At 35.7% G+C, this 25,691-nt stretch overlaps 1 protein-coding gene and 1 long non-coding RNA gene across 2 annotated transcripts; both read right to left on the minus strand.

The window, feature by feature from the left end:
* Positions 1–13,239: 13,239 nt before the first annotated feature.
* On the minus strand, positions 13,240–14,948 carry LOC107919130 (uncharacterized). The gene is made up of 3 exons (XR_001690362.2): positions 14,709–14,948; positions 14,516–14,629; positions 13,240–13,463 (listed from the first exon to the last, which is right to left on the minus strand). It is a non-coding gene; the product is annotated as an uncharacterized lncRNA (long non-coding RNA).
* A 2,969-nt stretch (positions 14,949–17,917) lies between these two features.
* Positions 17,918–20,883, minus strand: LOC107917696 (probable ADP-ribosylation factor GTPase-activating protein AGD6). Its single transcript, XM_016846982.2, has 3 exons — positions 20,292–20,883; positions 20,098–20,175; positions 17,918–18,316 (listed from the first exon to the last, which is right to left on the minus strand). The coding sequence occupies exons 1-3, from the start codon at positions 20,661–20,663 to the stop codon at positions 17,969–17,971; spliced, it is 798 nt and encodes a 265-aa protein (XP_016702471.2). The 5' UTR covers positions 20,664–20,883; the 3' UTR covers positions 17,918–17,968.
* Between the last annotated feature and the right edge of the window lie 4,808 nt (positions 20,884–25,691).

Raw genomic sequence — 25,691 nt, forward strand, 5'->3', positions numbered from 1 at the left:
GTAAATTTAAAACATATTGATAATAATTTTAAAAGAATAGTGTATCATATCTTAGAAATAATACTATTAATAGGTTTGAAAATAATATTAAGCCAATAGTAAAAATAAAAAAATATGAATATAATAACAGATTTATTCAAAAAACTTTGAAAGCAAGATAAAATATGAAGAAAACGTTTTTGAAATTAAAAATAATAATCCATAAATTTTAAAACCAAAGTTTCAAATGAAAATAAAATAATAATAACAAGAAAACAAAATAAAATGATATACAATAGATTCAAAATATTGATGTATAATGGTTTTGAAAATATAAAAAAAAAGCAAACTAAAATAATAATTCATTATAATTTAGACTATAATAATAGTAAACTTAAACACTATCAAAATAAATATTATAAAGAATATTAAATACTATAATATAAAAAAATAGAATAAAAAATAACGTTGAAGTTTGATAAAGAAAACTAAATTAGTATTAAATTAAAATTTTATTTTAAAAATGAAGGACCAAATCAGCAATTATACGCAAACTTTGAGATAATCCAAATCAATCGCAGAAACAGCACCGTTTGACCATCGATTTAAATGAAAATAAGGTTAAATATGCGATACAAATTAAAAAAAATGGAAAGAAATCCGATTGAAACTGAACAAAACATAAAGGGACTCTCAGCGCAAATAAACCAATAAGTCAAAATGCGCAGATCCTCCCCGGGTCGGGTCACCGATCGGATCGGGTCTTCAAACGGCGCTGTTTCGCAGTCATTACATTGACTCTGAACGTCAGCGTTTTAATGACCCCCCTTTTTAACTAAAATAAACCCTAAATAAGCTTATCACTTTTATTAAAAATGAAAATCTAAACTAAAAAAAAAAAGTATGCGCCGCTCTGTCGATTCGTCTCTTTCAGAGGCCATCAATCTCCGATTCAACTCCGATGACTGCGGAGAGAAGGCGAAAATCCGGCCTCCAGGTACGTCCCTCCCCTCTACCGTTTACTATTTCTTTCTTTAATAAGCAACCAATAAATGCAAAACGAAAAAAGAAAGAAGAGAAAAGAACAAACTATTATACAAAAAAAGCAACAAAAGAACTCTGAAATCACCTTCTTTATATTTTTTATTTTTGTATTTTGAATGCATAAGAAAGTTACAGTTAACTCTTGGTCTTTTTATAGTCTCTATTTATAGAAGAATGAAAAATAAAAATAAAAATAAAAAATAAATCGCCCCCGTTCTGTTATTTTTTGCTTTTTCTCTCTGCTCCTTTTGTGTGTGTATGTTTGCAGGTACACCACCATCCTGGAGCCACAGAAGAGCACCCATGAAGAAAGACGTTGCACGCGCGTGGATCCAGATCCCCTGTTGCGACACTAGCGAGAACCCTCTGAGATTCTAGGATATTCAGTTGCATTTTGGACCTGGTGATCTGGGTTTAGCCAATTGGGTCCAAGTTCGGATCCGTTTAGGTTCAGTTGATGGGATTGGGGATCTGTTTACGTTTGGTTTAGGGTTTATTTTGGGTCTAGGTTTGAATTTTGGGTGTTTTGAAATTGGGCCTATTATATTGGATTGTAGCTGGACTATTATTTGACCTTTATTTATTTGATATTTTTTCATATCTGGGTTTTAATAGTTGGGCTCGGGCCGGGCAAAATTTGGGTATTACACCGGCAGTTCACGTTCCACCGCGAGGTAAGCAAAATTAGGGATGACTCTGCTCAAAGAAGAACAGACTCCACCGCACAGCCCCGTCGTAGCCAGAAGATGAGCGAAAGAATTACCCTTACGGGGGATATGAACAAACAAGCAGCGACGAAAGGTCATCGCCTTCACAACCTGAATATATGCTCTGATAGTTGAGATGTCATGCAGAGGAGAGCAGGCCTTTCGTATAACGGTGAGTGAATCTCCCTAAAAAATCACCTCTTGTAAGTCGAGATCCACAGCCAACCGAACGACATGAAGACATGCCAGAGCCTCTGCAGTAAAAGCCGAAGGAACATGCTCGGTAAGCACTAAATGGGATCCAATAACTCTGCCCAATCTGTCCCTAAACATCAGTCCTATGTATGACTGCATGGAATGCACATTAAAAGCAGCATCAAAGTTCACCTTCAGCATTGTGCCTTCCCGAGGTCGCCAACACTCAGCCCCAAGAATCCAACCAAGTAACCTCTCTTACACCACATCCAGTTCCCGGAGATAGCAAAGGACCTTCCGAAAAATTTCCTGCACTTGAAAAATAGCTTTTGCATGTATACATTGATTCCGAGCATGCCAAATTTACCAAAGAGCACACACAATTTGCCTAGAAACAGTAGGGTTAGAAATAACTATAAGAAAATAAAACCAGTCTTGGAAAGATACTCCAATGAAATCAACTGGCCATGTGATTTGCAGGTCGTTCCAAACCCCGGTAACAGAAGGGCAGTCACGACATATGTGCTTACAAGTTTCAGGTGAGACGAGGCACCAAGGACATAGAGCAGAAGGTCGGAAATGTCTGCTGTATAAATTGTAATAGCTAGGGATGTAATCACTGAAAATTCGCCAAGCTGTGATTTTAATTTTTCCTGGTAGTTGTACTTTCCATAATTTGTTGTACACAAATCTGTAGGAGTCGGGAATAGCTGTAGAGTCTGAAGCCTAAAGCAGACGATAGTCCCTCCGTACCAAGTACACCCCCGAGCCATCATTCCCCTATACCAAGATTCGCAACTGTAGCTCCCAAGACATCGGTAAGCAACCGCTCATCCCATTGTCTAGTGGACTGATTAATAAATTCGGACACATGCAAATTAGACTGACTAACCCCGTGATGTCGCAAATGGTGCTCTGGTAAGCCAGGAATCTAGACATTATCCCACACTCGAATATGAGAGCCCGTACCCACGCGCCAACTTAGCCCCGAGTGAAGCAAACCCTTCGCAGCTCAAATGCTCTTCCATAGGTAAGAAGGGTAAGTTCCTAAATTAGCATGCATAAAATCACATCTCGGATAATATTTCGCTTGAATAACTTTGGCAAACAAAGAATTAGGATAATTAATTAAACGCCAGCTTTGTTTCGCCAATAGAGCGACATTAAATTGTGCCAAATTTCGAAAGCCTAAACCACCAGAATCCTTCGACTTACACAACTTAGACCAAGCATCCCAATGAATACCACCCCGACCACCATGACGCTTCCACCAAAATCGGCTAATAGCACCCTCCAATTTGGTACAGAAAGAAGCAAGTGGCAAAAAATAGGACATAGCAAAAGTAGGGATAGATTATAGGACGCTCTTGATAAAGACCTCTTTCCCCCTAGGATAGCAGACAAACACACCAGCTTTCGATCAGAGATCGTAAACGGTCCTTCAACCCCTAAGAAGCTCTCCGTTTGTTACATTCCACCATACTAGGAAGCCCTAAATAACACTTAGACTCAGTGAAAACCCGGAAGCCTGTTCATACTCCAAAAGAACCTGTCGCAGAACTAAAGCACTGGCAGCCGTGGCCTCCTCGAAAAGGATACAGTTGTTGCAAACAACAAATGGGAAATCTGCGAACCTCCATTACTAATTCGAGCCCCTCGTATTATATTATGCCAAAGCGCCTATCGCATAAGAGAGGAAAGCCCTTCACTATAGATAAAACAAATAAGGACTCAAGGGGTCCTCTTGGCGAAGTCATCTACCTGGTGAAAAAGCACAACCCACCTCCCCATTAAAATTGTTATAGCTTTTAGTTTAATTACGAGCACAATACTAATAAAAGCCCTATTTTTTAAAAAATTACTGAAATGGGCCCATTGAAAAAGTAATTACTGGAATGGCCCTATTTCCCCAAAAACGCATTCACGTCAGCGCGTTGTCAGGTGACGAAGTAGGAAAACGCTTCCTCAAGGAAGCGCTTTGTCCACATGAACAGAAAGCGCTTCCTTGAGGAAGCGTTTTGCCCGCGCGTGAACAGTAGCAACGACTACTTTTTTTACCGTTGGTGACCACCCCAACGGTAAAAAAAACTATAAAACCCCCCTTTCATTTTTTTCACACCTAAATCCTTTCTCTCAATTTCTCTCTAATATTCTCTCAAATTCCTCTCAAATTCCTTTCAATTTCCTCTCAAATTCCTCTTAAAAAAGCTTTAATTTTTTAATTATTTTAAAAAAGCTTTAATTTTATTTTTTTTGAATTTTTTAAATCATAAAAATTTGATCGTGTTAGCAATGGCCGAAGAATTAATTCGTCTCGATAACAAGAACATATCCGTAGAACAAATGAAAATGGTAAGTATTAAATTTAATTTTTAAATATTATTTAAGATTTTTTTATTTATGCAATTTTAAATAATTTTTATTTTATTAGAAATTTCTTATAATTTTTAAATAATTTTTATTTTATTATTTCTTATAAAAATCTGTAGATCGGATATTGCAATGCTATATCCGTAATATGCATGGTCCTCCATCACCGTTGGTAGAGAATTACCTACGGGAAGCGGGTTTTTGGCACGTGGCGACGGTAGGTCGGGGATGCAAGTTAGACCCGAAACTCATCAATGCGTTGATTGAGAGGTGGAGACCCGAGACGCACACATTCCATCTTTTATGTGGAGAATGCACTATCACTTTGGAAGACGTAAATTTGCAATTGGGATTGCTGATGGACGGGTACGCAGTCACCGGGTCTGTTCAATCAGGTGATTGGAGAGCGGTATGCTACGAGCTTTTGGGCGCTATTCCGAAGAATATTAATTGTGGTCAGATCGAGATGGGTTGTTATGAGACACATTCTCAGAGCCGGATGATGATTCTACCGAACTGGAAAAAAATCGATATGCTTGGGCATACAGTCTTCAGATAATTGGAGGTTATCTGATGCCGGACTTGTCACGGAACCTTGTACATCTAAGATGGTTGCTGAAACTCGTTGATTTTAGAGCTGCTGGTGAATTTAGTTGGGGGTCTGCCGTGTTGGCAACGTTGTATCGAGAGATGTGAGGGGCGACGCGACCGAATAAAGCGAAAATCAGAAGTTGCCTATCACTACTGCAGTCATGGGCACAGTTTTGCTTTCTATTTTTATGTCCTCGAGTGGACCACCCGTATACATTCCCACTCATAATAAGGTAAATTTTATATTAGATTTTACAATTATTACATAGATTTAAAATATATTCGAATGCTAAAAATTTATTTAATTAGGTGGAACCATTCGGCAAGTTATGCTCGATTACCTACCTCTCTTGAAGATATACGGCTTCTATTGGACCAATGGTCGGGAGCACAAGTAGGTATTAAATAAAATAGATATTTCCATCATGAGATAGTCGATTGGTATTTAGTATTATGTATTATGTATATCATTTCCATCATATTCATATAGTTTCAATGGACACCATATGAGGATCCGGCAATTCGGGTAGTAATTCTAGATGAGTACTTCCAAAATCCAAACGCTTGGCATGTGAAAGTCCCATTGGTCAACTTTGCGACCGTAGAGATGCACCAGTTGGACAGAGTATTACGGTAATTTGGATTCCGACAACCGATTCTCGTGGCACTTAAGGTGTTGGATGATCATCACAAAATCGACCTACGACAATTGCATATGGATTGGCCGAGATTTCGGTCACACTACATCTAAATGTGGAAAGATCGGTATGATTATATACCTAATCGAGAACCGATCATTGTTCTAGAGTTAGCGTGCATGCCAGAATACATGCCATGGTTTAGGATCTATGGCAGCCGTATTTACTGTCGGCAGAGAAAAGGCAGCGGTAATTGCATATCCAAAAGGAACGATGTGGCCCTTTAAATCCAAGAATAAGGGACGACCACGCAGGCCCAGCAACAGCACCCACACAGTCACCGAGCCCAACACTTCAACCGACGATACCCACAGCACAGCCTTTTCAGATGATGCTAGGTGCGTATCCTAGCCCTTTTATGTATCCTAACCCTTATATGTTTCCTTTTTCTAGTCCTATGGCAGGTTGGAGTCCATGGCCCGGTTTATCTCCATTTTTTATTACGTCGAGTGGACCGCTGATGTATAGGTCACCGTCGCACGAGGGATCACAAAAGGGGCCGTTGGGGAGCTCTTCTTTTTACCAATCTCCATCACCGTATGGGTTTCAAACAGCTTCGCCGTTGGTGATGCAAACACCTCCACAGTCACTATTCTATCAAGGTGGCTCATCGTCCCAACACTGACAACCAGATCCCCTACCGAAGGAACCAGAATCCCCGCCGGAGCAACCACAACCCCCGCCGGAAGCTGGACAAAGAAGGAATCCAGCGCGTAATTGTCGATGGCCGCCATGTGGCACTGAATCCGGCCGGCACAGAGATTGATTTTTACTTTAATATATTTGTACAAACATTTTGAATATTTTGATATTATTTGATGTAATAAAATAGAAATTTTTCTATATTATTTCATATTATAAAATTGAAATTTACTTTTACATTTTTAATATAATAGAAATTCTTTTAAATAACACAATATTTTGAATATTTCTATATTATTTCATTTAATAAAATAAAACGCTGTTTTGAATAAAGCAATTGTAATTTACTTTAATATTTTTAATAAAATAAATTTTCTTTTAAATAAGTCAATATTCTGAATATTTCCATATTATTTGATTTAATAAAATACAAATAATGCAAAGTTTTTTACAACAACGTTAAACTATTGCGATTTGGGCATGATCGGCTTGTATGGCCTGGGTTCCTACACCATCCGCACAACTTCTGTTGACTGGCTGTTTCTCAGATATCCATATTGTTATGCATTCTAGTCGAGCAAGGTCGACCCTTTAGTTTGCGATGCAATTCTCTATCCAGTAACAGCTTAAAGGGAGCAAGCGATACAGACGGCCACTTACGTTCATCTGGGACCGGTGGGAATACGTGTCTTCAAATGTTGGACATTGCCCACCAATAACACCTTGGTGCGGTCTGTCAAACTCTGTCACGCGAAACCATAAGTTGTCTCGATCGTGACACACTGTGTGCATGGTGTTCGCCCGCGCCTTGGCCTTATTAATTTCTTGCATTACCTTACTGCACCAGACATGGCCTTCCTGCATCTGGCCTGCATAACTCACTGCTCGCTTTGGAAATAGCGCCGCCAAACGAAAATATGTTTCTCGCATAATTGATGTTATCGGTAGATGGCGCATTCCTTTTAGAACAAAATTTATGCATTCAACCAGGTTTGAGATCATATGACCATATCGTAGGCCGCCATCGTATGCTTGTGCCCACTGTTCGAAAGGTATGTTACAAAGGTAGTCCGGGCCTTCGCCGTTAATTGAATGCAAAACTGCCAACATCTCGTGAAAACGATCTTTATTTATTTCATACCCTACCAATATAAGTTCATAGCGAATATTACATACCACTATTTCATTTAGAATAAATTCAAAATGACAAACGAAATTATATTAATAGAGACTAAATACCCATGTTGGTCACTTGTCGTCGTTCACTATTAGATGGATATTTCCTGTAGTAGTTGGAAGCAACGTGCCTTAGACAATACCGATGGTGTGTGCACTGCCATAAACTTCCCTATCGATCAATTGTAGCTAGTATTTGAGTGCCCCGATCCGAAATAACACAAATATCAGGTTGGGGGCACACATGCCTCCTTAACCTAGATAGAAAGAAATCTCAGTCATCAGCTGACTCCCCCGATGTTATTGCAAACGCAATTGGAAGAATTCTCCCACTGCCATCCTGTGCCACTGCTAGCAATAGCTGATAGGTATATCTACCAAACATAAAGGTACCGTCAATTTGTACTAAGGGTTTACAATATGGAAATGCATCTCGGCATTGCTTAAAGGTCCAAAACAGGCATTTGAACACTTGCCATCCACGTAGCAATCGGCCGTTGTAGTACACATGTTCCGTTTCAAGGTCTGTTATGCAACCTAGGACGTATCTCTCTAACACTTGACACCACTACCATATTTTATTATATGAAGCTTCCCACCCACTATGCATCTTCTCCAACGCCTTCTGCTTAGCTATCCAAGCCTTGCGATAAGAGGGCGTGTACCCCATTTGGCTACAAATATTGGCAATTAAGACCGGCACTGAAATCCTGGGATATGCCTTTATCGTGGGTAGTATCAAGCTAGCTAACATAGCTGAATCCATCTTGGGATGATCTTGTGAAATACCTATCAACGAAGTACATTAAATAATGCAACATTACATAATAACAGTATTATTTAGAAACCCTAAATACTGTACTTGCAGTACATGTATGTGGACCTTTGTACTTTTTTATCTCCCACAACCCTGTCATTTTCCTCAACGAGGCGTAGATTTTCCATGAACATGTACCATCTTGCACTGCACACTTCGCCTCAAACTTATTAGCTTTGGATTTAACCACGTGGTAGTTAACACAATTATTAATGATATGTTGTTTCAATGCACCAATAAAACTATCATTGTTGGAAAACTCATTACCAACTTCAAATTCACCCGAATCCAGTATCAAACTTGTGCGATCATGCAACCTGTGTAGTAGATCTGAAAACTCCAACGCATCATCTGTAGACAGATTGACATTATACATGTGGGCTGGAGGTGAGTATGCCCTAAATCGTGGATTTTCTTCTTCATCTGAACCCCTTCAACATTCTCAGGTTCGGTTAGAATAGGCTCAGGTTGAAAAAATAATATAATTTCTGCACCATCGGGCCCGGGCTCTCGAGGTGGATCCACATCGGAGTCATCTTCTAACCCACCATCATATGTAACGTACGAGGTCCCCTCACTGGTGGACGTCGTAGGAAGTACATCATCCTTTCTTCTGGGCGTTTCATAACGTCCCTAATTGGATGTAGATTGCCAACCACTAGAAGTTGATGTCGTTCCCTAGTACGTATTTCCAGCATCAAACATCGACCCACCGAGGTGCATATCCCATCCACTGACAGATGGTCGTGCAAGGGATGTGTATTCCATACCGCTACCAAACATGGGTTGTTCCGTATTTTGTAACCTACTAACCGAGTGCCGGGCAGGGGTCGTGTATACCTCTCGAACAACAGTCGCAAGTGCATCATTTGACGATGTAAATTGTACATATAACTCCATATAGGGTGCTCCACTAACGAGATAAGTCTACACCATTGCCTCCAAGCTACGAGCACCTTTTACGTCAAACGAGTCATATGTCACCGAATCAACAGAAGAACAAAACCGATATGTAATAGACAGAACTTTCATTGGCATCGTTCCGAATATTTTACACCTAATTCTTTTACGAAGTTCTGTCAAATCTATGTTCTGGTTAAAAATCAGTCGCATTGTATTCTCCGATAAAAAAATAACACCGTTCTCGGTGTGACGAACCTCACTATCATAGTAAATAACAGCACTAATATGTTCACTCATCTTCAATTTCTATCCTTCTTAGAGTCTCTAATTTTTTTTTGCTGTAACTTATGCAATCTAAGAAAAAATTTTACCTCATTTATAGTCTCAGGCCAAACAGGAGCTACTGTAGCAAAAACGCGTCCACGTGAGAGCTTCTTTCAATACTTTTGCTGTCAAAGCATCCTGCTTAAAGCGTTTTTGACACTATTTGCTTAGAAACGTCTACTCGAAATTATTTTTAGGAGCTATTGTAGCAAAAGCACGTCTACGTGGGAGCTTCTTTCAGTACTTTTGCTGACAAAGCGTCCTGCTTAAAGCGTTTTTGACACGATTTGCTCAGAAACGTTTTCTCAAAATTATTTTTTCAGGAGCTACTATAGCAAAAGAGCGTCCACGTGGGAGTTTTTTTAAATTAACACTAAACCCTAAACTAATTTTTTTTTAAAAATTAATTAATTTACGCAAGTAACCTTAAACCCTAATTTAATTGGTTTTTCTTTAAAAATCATAAACACGAAACCTAATCCTATTTTGAAAAATTTATAATTAATTTAATTAATAAACCCTAAACCATAATCCCTTATTTATTTAATTTTTTCTTTAAACCCCTAAACCTAAAAACCACAAAACCCTAACCCTAAACCCTAAACCCTAAAACAAAATCCCAAAACCTTAACCAGCAGGAGACACGGGCAAAACGCGCCCTTGAGGGCGCGCTTTATGTCCACCTAGGCAAAGCGCTCTGTTGAGGAAGCGTTTTCCTGCCTCGTCACCTGACAACACGCTGACTTGGACGCGTTTTCGGGGAATTGGACCATTCCTATAATTAATTTTTAATAGGCCCATTTCAGTAATTTAAAAAAAAAGGACTTTTATTGGTATTTTTCCCTTTAATTACATAATATGATGTGGCATTATATTATAAAAACATGCATTTACTTTTATTAACTATATAAACTTTTAAAAATAGAAAATTAGGAATAACTATAAAAATATATAAAAATTATAAAAAAATGGAAAAATTTTATAATTTTTGTTAATTATTATTTGTTTTTCTTAATGATTTTTTCTTAATTTTTTACTCTCCCTTAAAGGAACTGTTATCTTGTTCAACATATGTCCTGTAAATTAGTAATCAACACCATCTTCTTCTTCCTTAAGCTCAATGAAGATTAAAGCTAAAAAATGGCTTGTCGTCTACATTAGGCTTAAAAAATAATCCCAAAGTCAAGTAGTAAATTAGTAGTCCAGATCCTAATCTACATTCAAGCTTTCTTCTTTTTTCCAAGAAGTAAATAAACAAAAAAAATGGCTTCAAATTTATGCAATGAACAAGAAGGAAAAAAAGAAGCAGATGAATCTTAAATTAGAATTAAACAGGGAAAAAAGAAAAAAAAGAATGAAAACAGTTCCACAAGAATAATCAAAATAAGTGTTCAAATCAATCCAAGAACTTCAGAAATAGATCAAAGAACTAAACCAACAATATTCTAAAACCAAAAAAGATAAAAACCAAATCAAAGTAAAAAAAAAAAAGCAAAGCCACAACATCGGAGGAATAAGTCATACGAACAACGTCCACGGCATTAAAGAGTTAAAACGATGGCTTCAGGCAGTGAAGTGTTATGAGTCAAAATGTTAGCAGGAAGGAATTAGTTAAAATAGTTTAATTAAAACAAGCCAAAGTACTATGGACCTTTTCCTGCTATTGGAAAGGTAGCAGCAGTGGCTTATACTCTGCAACTTCCGCAAAATTCTCGGATCCACCCTACGTTTCATGTTTCTCAATTGAAGAAACACATTGGTTCGACCCCAACTCAAGCTCTTTTACCTCTGGTGGATGATCACGGTGCTTTGCCTAAGGAACCAATCCGCATTTTAGACAGAAGAATAGTCAAGAGAGGAAACCAAGCTGTGACTGAAGTGTTAGTCGAATGGGTTAATTCGTTTCCGGAGGATGCGACATGGGAACCACTTACTGCAATTCAATCCAAATTTTCTCAATTTTATCCTTGAGGTCAAGAATGTGTTTGTGGGAGGAAATATTGTTACGAGTCAAAATGTTAGCAGGAAGGAATTAGTTAAAATAGTTTAATTAAAACGGAGAGTTTTGGGAATTAGTAGAACGGTGCGTTTTGAAAATAACTGAAATGTGTCACGTCTGGTTTTGTTATTTCCTTTTAAATTGCATGTGCTGCATGGGAGGCAGTTATCGAAAATCAGAAGAAATATTTCAATATTCTCTCATCTTCTCTAAAATTTTCCCCGCTTTTCTCCATCTTTTCTTGCTTCGATTTCTGACGTTTATCATAAAGTCGCACGAATGGCAATGGAGTCGTGTGAATGATCTAAGGCTTGGGGCAAAGGAGTCGTGCAAATGGCAACGGTGTGAAACGGTGTTGCGCAGGTGGGACAACTGGTGTGCAACTATGTTTGGCAAGTCAGACGATTTAAGTCTTGGTGATGAACACCGGTGGTGGTAGGGTGTTCAAACGGTTGACTAAACCAAAATAGTATTAACCAAATTAATTGAACTTTTTAATTCTTTAACTGTTAACTGAACCAAAATATTTCGGTTAATTTCGTCGATTAACCGAATTAACTGAAATTTATCTATTTTTTTTAGTTAAACAGTTATAAAACATATTAAAAAAATAAATTGATAATGTTCATTTGACCAAATTAATCAAATTAAAACTACATATAATTTATATTATTAATTATTAAGTTTGGTTAATTTGGTTAATTACCCGATTTCGAACCGAATTAATCAATAATCGAACTTCCAAACAATCAATGACCGACCTCCGATCAAATTAGAGCAGTTAACCGACTGATTAACCAAGTTAGATCGGTTTGACTAGTTAATTCAGTTTTAACCAAAATTTGAACACCCCCAGTGGTGAGGGACGGGTTTAGAGGGGAATTGATGTTTTTCTTTTAATTTTTTTGCCAAAATATATTTTTTATTTGAAAAAAATGAATTTTTAGAAATTTATTTTGTGGAAGTTAAAGACATATGACATGAATTAATTGGTTGAATTTTTTTTAATCAGTGTTAAGAAATTGGACTAAAAACTATAATGGAGAAATACTTTAGGTATCAAATTGAAAAAAAAAAGTTTGTACCAAAGTGAGAAAATAGTATACTTCAGGAGCCAAATCATGAATTAATCATTTATTTAATGGTAACATATTCAAAATTATTTGGTTCAAATATTTTATTAGTCCATGTATTTCTATAGAATTTTTGATTTAGCGCCTATATTTTAAAAGTTAAAAATCTAATCCTTTTACTTTTTCAAATTGAAAATCGTAATCCAATCATTATCGTTTTTGGTAATTTCTATCAGAATTTGTTAACATACCATGTTTATTTTCTGTCAATCATATACAATGTCATCTGATAACAACCTAATTAATATGTCAAGTTGATAAATTTTGACAAAAAAAATATTAACAAAGTTAATGGTTGGAGTGGGAATTTTAAATTAGAAAAATGTTATGGTTGAATCTAGAGAAATTACATTAGTTTATTTAAAAACTCAGAAATTTAAATCTAGTTTTAGAAATCGTAAGTCCTGAAAATATTATTTTCGACAAAACACTTACAAGTTATTTATGAAATCACGCGTAGAGTTTTTTTATTTCATGGAAAAATGCTTAATTTGATACTTAGATTTGCAACAGAAATTTCAGAGTAGTTGATTCGAAAATCGTGATCTCGATAAGTGAAAATGTATAGCTTGCCAATTGGGCATATTCTGAAACATTCGTTATTAATTTTCGTAAAACTCATTTGAAATTTGTAGCGGAAAATCCTTAGCTTGTTTAATTTTTGTAAACCAAACATTTATTTTTAATTAACAAAAATCATATGGAAATCTTTAATTGGAAAATAAAAATCACCCTAAAAACCAAAACCAAGACCAAAATTAAATTCGAAAATTAAACAAAAAACCAAAAGTCTAGAAAAGTTCAATTATTAACAAGTCAAACCATTTATGCGAGAAAGCCAATTCGAGTTCCTAAACACCGCCCAATCTTAACCCTGTCAATTACCTGAAATGATGAAATGAAGCGGGGTGAGCTATAAGCTTTGTAACTAAACTTAAACAAAAACACAAATAGCACAATAAACAATTCAAAATGTCGCAGAGAATTTCACCAAACTCGAATTACAAACTTTGTGCATGTATGATAATGTCGATGCAATATTTTTAGAAAACAGAATGAAAAATTTTCAAAAAACTTCCTACCCAACTCTGCTACACACCATATTATAGTTCCTCAGGACTCATCCATCCAAAAACACACTAATAGATAATTGTGGACAATGCCACCAGAGTTGCAGTTAAACTCTCAAATCATATATATATATGGTCAAGCCACTATATTTGCAGTCAAGCTGCCAGAACAGAAGTGTGTGATTAAACCACCAGATAGTGCAGATCATTAAACTGCCAAAATCCCTCCTTACCATATTGACCTAACCCCATGCAATGTGACATGACATGCATATACAAAATCAGAATGAAAAGCATGTAAGACATGCAGTAGTACAATAACTGAAATAAGAAGGCATGGAATTCCATGCTTTTGCATAATAGATATATCGCAAAATCAAAAGCAAACCAGTTCTCCATAATGTCACATGTATGGTCATATAGCAGATTCAGAGATATACAAATTAACATAATCAGACATCATATATAAACATAATAAAATAGACACATGCCATCAGAATTATCAGTATATCATTCACGCACACACATATATTTATCAGTATATCATTCACGCACACATATATATCACATACCTTCTCAACATTACTTACGGCATCATACTATTGGATATCATGTTTTCAAGTCCTATTTACACAATATGGACCCTATGGAGTTGCTAAATAAGCATCATAGATAAATACGACCCTAAGTGAAATTTCTAAAAAATGGCCCCACATGTCTGTATGGCCTACACGGCCCAACTGACCACGCCCGTGTGCCCCACACGGCCTAAGTAACCCAAATTGTGGTCCACATGGCAATGCGGCATCGACAGTAGGTTTTTCGACATCGCATCGTTCACTATATTTTGAGTTTTCCGCTACACACCTTATTGATTTCTGAAGCAATCCCACCAGTGAGAAATCTAGTACCCTACACAATAGCGGCATGTCCAAAATCCTTAGTTTCCCAATGAAAAATCGTTTCCTTCTCGATCTCCTCCTAACAATACCAAACAATTAAACCAAAAATTTACTTCCTAATCTCAATAACGGTATGACACAACAAAATGAAACCTTACCGAACTTCCTCAAACGCGCAAAGGACACCACGAAATAAAAGCGTCAATGAACAATCAAAAGGTACACAACGAAAAAAGGAAATCATTGAAAGAAAATCATAGAATTATGAAAAAGGTATTTTTTTTCTCTTTTTTTTTCATTATTGTATCAAATGAGAGGAAGAAAGCAAAGGGAACATAAATCTGACATGAGAGAAAATGGGAAAAGTGGAACGGCCAAGAGGGAAAGTGGGAGAGAGAAATTTTTAGAAAAATTATCTTAGAAATAAAATCAAATAAGAATAAAATTTAAACAAAAGAAATCCTATCGAAGCTGATTTTCTGACCACTTATTATATTTTCTAGAGTTCGAATTTAACACAATCTCTAACACATAGACGACACAAGCAAGAAATGAGCAAAAATATTCTTATTTGCACGCACAAGGATCTAAACATAAGACCAAAGGGTAAATTGAAGCCTTACCATTAAACCAATAAGCTCATTCTTATCATCAATTGAGCGAAAATTATTTTTAAACCAAACTTTCAAGGATAGGGGTTAAGACAAAAATAATAAAAATTCAAGGGAAAGGATTCAAACCCAAAACCTTACACACACAACCCCAACACCTACCCACTAAACCGAATTAGCTCACTTGACAAAATTTTCACAACTTTAATTCAAAAATAGAACATGACCACTCTTGGTTTCACTAACCCGATTTTCGAAATGTGATAAAATCTCAAATTTTTATAAGAACTAACTCCATATTTTAACCAAATCTTTTTATAGTAAAGCTTATAATATATATATATATATATATATATATTATAAAGGTGACTATGGATCAAATTTGAGATAGTGTAAATCAATACGTCATTTCAACTAAGTCTTTTGTCATGTTAAAATTGTCCAAATTATAAAAAAAAAGTAAATTATATCATTAGTCAGTAAATTATGGATAATTTTTTGTTTTGATAACTTAACTACAAAAAGTTACAATTTGGTCATTGAACTATTCAAAAGTTTTCATTTAAGTCACCAAACTATTTAGAAGTTTTTATTTAAGTCACTGGGTTGCTGATTTAAAAAAAAAAGTTTCACCAGCGAGCTCCAAGTTACTATTGGATTATCGGTGCTGTCGATCAGTAATCATCGACGAGTAGAAGAACATATCTTAGATCCAAGTCAATCTAACAGTCAGTGTCGAAGATCGAAGAAAAAACTGTTTGAATTTTGATTCTCAAATTCGTGACGTCTAAAGTTGTTTCATATAAAAAGAAATTGAATTGTAGAAGAGAATGTGAAAAAGAGCCGTTGATTGGTGCAGGTAATGTAGATAGAGAAAGCTATACAACATCCACTTTAATAGTTCGATTACTTAAATGAAAACTTTTGAATATTTCAGTGACAAAATTGTAACTTTTTTTAGTTAAGTGATCAAAACAAAAATTTATTCATAATATAATAATTAATGATGTTGTTTAGAAGAAGAAAAACTAAAAAATGATTTGAGCGAGTTGAGGAAAATTCTTACAATAGGATCTCCAAAGTTACGAAAGTTATAATAGTTTGTGTACTAGAGTAATGTTGTTTTGTGAAAAAGAAAATTATGTGTATTTATATTCTAATTATGAAGACTAAATATTAATTATCTTTTAATATTTATTTGCTAAAAATTAAAAACTCTAAACATGTAATTTAAGTAATTTACATTTGCATAAGAAAATAGGTTGACATAATTTTAAAGAATTGATTAAGAAAATATTACCACAAACAAATGTTTTCATAATACATGATAAAAAATAAATCTTTAATAATTGAATAATAACTCATTATAGAAAAAATTGTTAAACTAATTATATAAAATAGAATAATATTTTAAAATAATTATGTATGTTAAAATTAATTAATATTATCTTAACAATTTATGTTATTTATGTCATTCATATTTATTGCTCCACATTTCATTTTAGGGTACCATAATTATTTAACAAATTATGTAATTTATATATTTACAAATTGTAATTTACATTTGCATAAAGATATGATAAAATGACTAATAGTAAAAATGTAATGGTTTTTTTTTTTACAAAATCAAACTTAATTTTAAATTAATTTTAAGAAAGAATTCATTAAAGGCAAAACTTACTATAAACAATTATTTTCATATTTAATAATTATTCCTTAAATTAAGAGATATAATTGAAGTTTACATATTAAACCATTAATACATAAATTATATTGTCCAAGTTTTTTTTGGTTAAATTCTATTATTAGTCTTTATACTTTGCAAAAGTTGTTGATTTAGTCTCTATACTTTATTTGACCAATTTTAGTCATTTTACTTTTCGAATTGGTCAAATTTAGTCATATACTTTTCAAATTTTGAAATTTTAATCTTGACCTAGACAGTAAAAGTTAAATTTGTTTGATTAAATTCAATTACTAGTTTTGTACTATGTGTACAATTGTAAATTTTGTCCATATTATCAAACTAGATCATTCTATGTCCTTATACTTTTCAAATTGTAAAGTTTTAGTCTTGACACAAATGACAATAATTAACCCATTAACTAGATTTTTAGTGAGAAAGATATGAAAATAATAAGCTAGCATGGCATTAGACTAAAATTCATTAGTCTTTTGGTTCGATTAATCAATTTCTTTTGGATCTTGCCAAATCTTTGATACCAATCATTAATTGTGTGCATTTACCATTAAAGGATCGAATTTAGATGAACCGGGTCAGAACTAATTGTAAGGATTGTTGATCGGACTCGTGGTGAAAGGTAAGTGTTCTTTACCAAGTGAATCGCACTGCAGCAAAACAGGCTTTTAGCAGCGTTTTTTAGGCCTATAGCGACACTTTTTAGCGGCGCTTTCACAAGCACCACAAAAAATGCCGTTATAGACAACGCCGCTAAATTTTGCAGCGTTTATGTGAAAAAACGTCACTATAGAACATAACTTTTAGCAACACTTTACCCACAAACGCCGCTAAAAAATATGACTTTTAACGGCACTTTTATCACAAACGCCACTAAAGATCATAACCTTTAACAGCACTTTTATCACAAACACCGCTAAAAATATAATTCTTTAGCAACGTTTATAAAAAATGCCACTAACTTTGGCAAATTTGTAACATTCAAATTTCCTGTAGCATGATTTAATTTTCATTGATTTAATTTTTTCAGTGACTTATCAAACAAGGCCTTACTGTATAAAACAATGTCTTTAAATTTCTTTTTTCAATTCCAAATAAAAGATTACATTTACAGAAACATAAAAACTTTAAAAACAGTAAATAATGTCCAACCAGAATTTGAGTTATGAGAATTATAATTTACACCGGAGGAGGTTTGTCCACCAGAAGTAGAATTCCATCCCTTATTCTCCTGTTTAAACTCCTGATAATATCCATTCTTCTCGCTATCGTTTCGTTGCCAGTTACCATCATTTTTCCAGTTCAAGCCATATTTAGTGTATTCCTCAACCTTCTGTGAAGCTATTTCCATGACTCCTTTCATGATGCCCCAAGTCTTCTGGCCAATTTCACTCGTCTTTGCAATGACAACACTAACCGTTTCATTAATCCTGGCATCATAGCCACCCTCCTTAACCTGCAAATGTGGCAGCATCATATTCCTGCCTTGTGTATCTACTTCTAGAAACCGAAGCCCGTGTACATATAGCAACAAAAAGATCAAAACCATCAAGCTATAACCATAACATCAAGAAGTTAGCCCAAAATTAACCCAGGTAATCCCAAAGCAAGAGTCACAATATGACCCAATAGACCGTCAAAAATTCCAATCAATAAAAGGAGTTGATATCTTGTACTACTTTTGTATAAATTAAGATTTCAACGATAACTTCTCCACAATAATATCCAGGATACCTAATAATGACATAATCAATTTCATTCTTTTAATTAAGAAAGGATTCTCAATTTCATAAATCTAGCGAGCAAATCTTCCTTCACAATTTTTATCAATAAATATTTATATTTCTATATGCTATTTTATCTTTTTAATCTTATTTATGTTACATTTTTAAATGCAATTACTTCACCTTCTATCATAAAATTACAACCCAATAAACCTCTCTTTCAAAGATTCCAATATGTAAAAGGAATTGATATATTGTACTACTTTGGTATAACTTATCATTTAAACACTAACTTCTCCCATAATTATATCCAAGCTACCTAGTAACGTCATAGTTCAATCAATATCATTCTTATTAATAATATTTTACATTTCTATATGTTATTTTATCTTTTTAATCTATTTATGTTACTTTTTAAAATGCAATTATGCCTTTTGTTCAACTGATTTTTTTCTATATCTTATACCATAAAATTGTAACCAAAAAACTTAAAAAACATGTTATTTTGCAGCAGCTATATTCTCTAATAGCAAAGCAATAAGAAATATGAATAATAAATTATATGAAAAGAGAAGAAATATAAAGAACAATTTATACAATTCTAATAAGTTCTTATATTTTTCCATGGAACTGTCATAATCAAGCAGCCTAGTGGTTTAATAAATAAAGAATATTGCATTCCAGCTATCCAGCAAGTTAAAGGAGCATCTTTGACCCTAACAGTGCCTTTGGAAACTTTAATTTGCAGAAAAAGGTAAATTAACAAGAAACGAAAATAGGTGAAATGGAGTGAAAGTTATCTTTAGTTTGGAAATTAAACAAGATACTACGAGAGCAATAAAGTGAAATTAAACATTTAAACTGTTGTTGACAAACTTTAACCCATTGATTGAGGGGCATAGTTGAAGTCAAAGAATTTAACTTGGAAGAGAAACTTGCTGCTACAATTTCCTCCTTTTTTCCCTTTTGTTCTACTCTCTTTTCTTTCTCTCATAGTTTGGTTATAGAAACAAAAATAATTAATTAATTAATTAAGGATTTTGATTATATTTACATAATTTTATTCAATATGGTACATCTTTTATACAAAACCTAAACTACTCATAAACTCCCTCACCCATCAATAAAAAAATAAAATGAGCATATGTGCAAACCCACATTCTCCTTGTTAACAAAGAGGTTGCTAACTAAGCTAAGGCTCAATCCGCTATTCAATATAGTATATTTAAACATTAGGTCCTATATACATCAAGTATTTTCACATACCATTCGGGGCCTAATTATGGAGCAAATAAGGATTGTGATTGTTCATCATGCATCTTGTGTAAAATCATATAGTCAAAAACAATTTATCAAATAACCGTATAAAGATAAACCATGACAACACATCTAAAAGAAGCTTTAACATCCAAATATCAATAAAAAAGGATTCAACATCAGAGAATATCATCACTAATCAGTGTAAGATATCGACATGCAATACAATAATCATAATTAAAATTCCCAAAAATACCTTGGAGGTGAACTCCTTCGTCCCTGCTTGGACAACATTTGCAGCGGATGCAGCTACCAAAGATAACCTCCCAATCCCCTGCACCAAACACAAATAAGCCAATAAGTAATTTTTATCACCAACTAAAAAGGTGTGGGGGGGGGAGAACAACTCAACTAAGGAGAACAACAAAAATAAAGAAAAAATCTCTTAACCTGAGAAACAACAGAGAACACATCACCCTGAGAACTATTATTAATCTTTTGAGTAGGCATGGAAGTCGATCCAAACCGAACATATTTCCCTCCTTGAGAAGGTGGTAAACCTTCAGGCCTGGATTCGGACACCATGAGGCCATCTCTCGTCTTCTTCTTCCTCTTGCGGACAGTTTTCAGGTTTCTTAGACGGCTCGGATTCAGTAGAAGAAGCCGGTGCCGGCGAAGGACCGGCGGCGGTTTCTTCTTCAATGGGATTTTCCCTGGCTTCAGTACTAATAGAATCAACGGCCATTGGAGAAACAGATGAAGACCCAGACAAAGAATCGGGAACCAATGGCAAAACTCGACGGAACCCATCAACATGCTCATGAGAAACTATAGATTCTGAAGGAGGTAGATCAGCTGTCATTAGGGTTTGAGGAAAAGATGTATGGACTTCCATATTTTGGAAGATTGGGAAAAAAAAAGAGTTTGATGGTTTCTTACAGAAGCAAAAGAAGAGATTCAAAATCTTATTTGTTCTGAAAGGAAAAAAAAAATGAAAATAGAAGAGGGAAAACTTGGAGGAGGGAAAGTGGGAAAAAGGGATTTTTTATAAAACCATTTTCTAAAGGGGGTTTTGAAATGGGAGGGAAAACTAAGCAGCGATTAATGGGAGGGAAAATCTTGGGGAAATGAAATTTTGGCATTTAAGTCAAATCTGATTTGGGAAAAAAAAGGAGAGGGATTTACCAAAAAAAGCCCAATTTTTTTTAAAATTATAGAAATAGGCCGATTTTTTAATTATTTATTGGACTGAGCCATTTCCCTCAAAATCGCGTTCCCGATACCGCGCTAAGTGACAGGAGGTCGCGTCCACGTCAGCAGGTCGCGCTGACGTGGACGCGACCTCCTGTCACTTAGCGCGGTATCGGGAACGCGATTTTGACCCTGATTTTTACGCCTGGGTTTTATGGCTTTTAAGGTTTAGGGTGCAGGCTTTTTAGGAGTTAGGGTCCAGGAAAATTTTTTTTCGAGTTTACGTTTCTGGTTAAATAGTGGGAAATCGCTTCTACTAGGATGCTATTTAAGAAGAAATTATGAAATAGTGGCCTCGTGGACGCGATTTCGCTACAGTGGTCATGTGAGAAATAATTTTTTTGACGTTTTCTGAGGAAGTAGTATAAAATCGCTGATACAAGGATGCTATATGAGAAGAAATTGTGAAATCGCGCCCTCGTGGACGCGATTTCGTTACAGTTGGTCATGTAGGAAATAATTTTTTTTTGACGTTTCTGAGCAAATAGTGTCAAATCGCGCCCTCGTGGACGCGATTTCGCTACAGTTGGTCATGTAGGAAATATTTTTTTTTTACGTTTCTGAGCAAATAGTGTCAAATCGCGCCCTCGTGGACGCGATTTCGCTACAGTAGCAAGTTTGGGCTGAGGCTATAAATTAGGCAGAGAATTTTCTTAGAATGCATAACTCAGAGCAGAAACATTTTATGTTAGGGTTAGGAAATTTAGAGTTTCAAAATGAGTGAACGTATTAGTGCTGTTATTTACTACGATGGTGAGGTTTGCCACACCGAGAATGGTGTTGTTTTTTTGTCGGAGAATACGATGCGACTGTCATTTAGCCAAAACATAGATTTGACAGAACTCCGTAAAAGAATTAGGCGTAAAATCTCCGGAACCACGCCAATGAAAGTTCAGTCAATGACGTATCGATTTTGTTCTTTTGTTGATCCGGTGACATATGACTCGTTCGACATAAAAGGTGCTCGTAGCTTGGAGGCAATGGTGCAGACTCATCTTGCTAGCGGAGCAACTTATATTGAGTTATATGTACAATTTACGTCACCAAATGATGTATTTCTGTCCGGTGTTCGAGATGTATACACGACCCCTGGTTGACACTCGGTTAGCGTGTTACAAAATACGGAACAACCCATGTTCGGTAGCGATGTCGAATGCACATCCCCCTAAGACACTCTGTCGGTGGATGGGACATGTACGTCGGTGGCTCGACGGTTGACGCTAGAAATACGAGCTGGAGAACCGCATCAAGTTCTACTGGATGGCAATCTACATCCAATTGGGGGCGTTATCAAATGCCCAGAAGAAGGGATGACGTACTACCTACGACATCAACCGGTGAGGGGACGTCGTACGCTGCAGATGATTGTGGGTTAGAAGGTAAGTCCGATGTGGATCCACCTCGAGAGCCCAGGCCGGATGGTGCAGAGGTGGGATTATTTTCTGAACTGGAGCCTATTCCAATAGAAGGTGAAGATGGTGATATGAGTGCAGATGCATAATGTCGATCTATCAGCAGATGATGCGTTAGAGTTTCCAGATCTACCACACCGGGTGCGCGATCGTACAAGTTCGGGAGTAGATGTTGGTGAACTTGAAGTTGGTAATCAGTTTACCAATAAGGATAGTTTTATTGGTGCTTTGAAACAGCATAGCATCAAAAACGGCGTTAATTACCACGTCGTTAAATCAAAATTTGATAAGTTTAAGGCGAAGTGTGCGGTGCAAGACGGCACATGTTCATGGAAAATCGTCGCCTCGTTAAGGAAGAGGACAGGGTTGTGGGAGATCAAAAAGTACAAAGGTCCACATACATGTGCTGCAGGTACAGTATTGAATGTGTATGAATAATTTTTGGATTTTCCAATGTTGCATTACTTAATGTACTCCCTCCCTATGCAGGTGTTTCAGAAGATCATCCGAAAATGGATTCAGCTATGTTGGCTAGCTTGATACTGCCCACGATAAAAGCAGATCCTCGGACTTCAGTGCCGGTGATAATTGCCAATATCCGTAGCCAAATGGGGTACACGCCCTCTTACCGCAAGGCTTGGATAGCTAAGTAAAAGGCATTGGAGAAGATGCATAGTGGGTGGGACGCCTCTTATAATGAAATATGGCAATGGTGTCAGGTGCTAGAGAGATACGTCCCAGGTGCCATCACAGACCTTCAAACGGAACATGCGTACTACAACGGCTGATTGCTACGTGGATGCCAAGTGTTCAAACGCCTATTTTTGACCTTTAAGCAATGTCGAGACGTATTTCCGTACTGCAAGCCGTTGGTACAAATTGACGGTACCTTCATGTTCGGTAGGTACACTCATCGGTTACTGGTTGCAGTGGCACAGGACGACGGTGGGAGAATTCTTCCAATTGCATATGCAATAACACCGGGGGAGTCGTCTGATGACTGGGATTTCTTTCTCTCTAGGTTAAGGAGGCATGTGTGCCCCCAACCTGATATCTGTGTTATTTCAGATCGGGGCGCTGGTATACTAGCTGCATTTGATCGAGAGGGAAGCTTGTGGCAGCGTACAGACCATAGATATTGCCTGAGACACATTGCTTCGAACTACTACAGGCAATATCCATCTAAGACGGAACGACGACAAGTGACCAACATGGGTATTTACTGTATAACTGTATTATTTCGTTTGTTAAATTGAATTAGTTTTATTCGTAGAAGGGGTATAAAATATTCGCTATGTTCTTATATTGGTAGGGTATGAAATGAATAAAGATCGTTTCCACGAGATGTTGGCAATCTTGCAATCCCAAAACAGGGAAGGGGCGGACTACCTTTGCAACATACGTTTCGAACAGTGGGCACAAGCATACGACGGAGGCCTACGATATGGCCATATGACGTCGAACCTGGCAGAATGCATAAATTCTGTTCTTAAAGGAACGCGCCATCTACCGATAACAGCGGTTGTGCGAGAGACATATTTTCGTTTAGTGGCGCTATTTCCAAAGCGAGCAGCTTCTTATGCAGGCCAGGTGCAGGGTGGGCATGTATGGTGCAGTAAGGTAGTTCAAGAAATGAACAAGGCGAAGGCGAGGGCAAATATCATGCACGCTGTGTGTCACGATCGAGACAATTTATGGTTTCACGTGACGGAGTTCGACAGACCGCACCAAGGCGTTGTTGGCGGCCAATATCGTGTACACTTGCGAAACAGGACCTGTGACTGTGGGAAGTTCGATGCACTTCGTTATCCATGTGCTCATGTTATTGCAGCCTGTCAGAATCTCCGTCTGGATCCGCTGAGTTATGTGGACGAAGTGTACAAATTAGAAAACATGTACAACGTATGGAGACACGTTTTCCCACCGGTCCCAGATGAACGTAAGTAGCCGCCCGTATCTCTTGCTCCTTTTAAGCTGTTATCGAATAGAGAATTGCGTCGCAAGCCGAAAGGTCGACCTTTCTCCACTAGAATACGGAACAATATGGATATCCGAGAAATAGCCAGTCAATAGAAATTGTGCGGATGGTGTAGGAACCCAGGCCATACAAGTCGATCATGCCCTAATCGCAATAGTTGAATGTAATTATAGAAGAAATTACCTTTTATTCAATTATGTATTGATAATTGTATTAAATTTTGGTTAAATTATCAAATTACTACAATTTCTTAAATGTTAGTACCAGTCAAAATATTTTACGAAATCCAACATTATGTAAAACTACAATTTAATTAGGGTTTTTAATTAAATTAGGTTAGGGTTTTTAATTTAATTAAATTAGGTTAGGGTTTTTAATTTAAGTAGGTTAGGGTTTTTAATTAAATTAGGTTAGGTTAGGGTTTTTAATTTAAGGTTAGGGTTTTTAATTAAATTAGGTTAGGGTTTTTAATTTAATTAAATTAGGTTAGGGTTTTTAATTTAAGTAGGTTAAGGTTTTTAATTAAATTAGGTTAGGGTAGGGTTAGGGTTTTTAATTTAATTAAATAAGGTTAGGGTTTTTAATTTAAGTAGGTTAGGGTTTTTAATTTAATTAAATTAGGTTAGGGTTTTTAATTTAAGTAGGTTAGGGTTTTTAATTAAATTAGGTTAGGGTAGGGTTAGGGTTTTTAATTTAATTAAATAAGGTTAGGGTTTTTAATTTAAGTAGGTTAGGGTTTTTAATTTAATTAAATTAGGTTAGGGTTTTTAATTTAAGTAGGTTAGGGTTTTTAATTAAATTAGGTTAGGGTAGGGTTAGGGTTTTTAATTTAATTAAATAAGGTTAGGGTTTTTAATTTAAGTAGGTTAGGGTTTTTAATTTAAGGTTAGGGTTTTTAATTGAAGGTTAGGGTTTTTAATTAAATTAGGTTAGGGTTTTTAATTTAATTAAATTAGGTTAGGGTTTTTAATTTAATTAGGTTAGGATTTTTAATTAAATTAGGTTAGGGTTTTTAATTTAATTAAATTAGGTTAGGGTTTTTAATTTAAGTAGGTTAGGTTAGGGTTTTTAATTAAATTAGGTTAGGGTTTTTAATTAAATTAGGTTAGGTTAAGGTTTTAATTTAAGTAGGTTAGGTTAGGGTTTTTAATTTAATTAAAATAAGGTTAGGGTTTTTAATTTAATTAGGTTAGGTTAGGGTTTTTAATT

This window comes from Gossypium hirsutum, chromosome D08 (assembly GCF_007990345.1).
Source record: "Gossypium hirsutum isolate 1008001.06 chromosome D08, Gossypium_hirsutum_v2.1, whole genome shotgun sequence".
Lineage (NCBI taxonomy): Eukaryota > Viridiplantae > Streptophyta > Magnoliopsida > Malvales > Malvaceae > Gossypium > Gossypium hirsutum.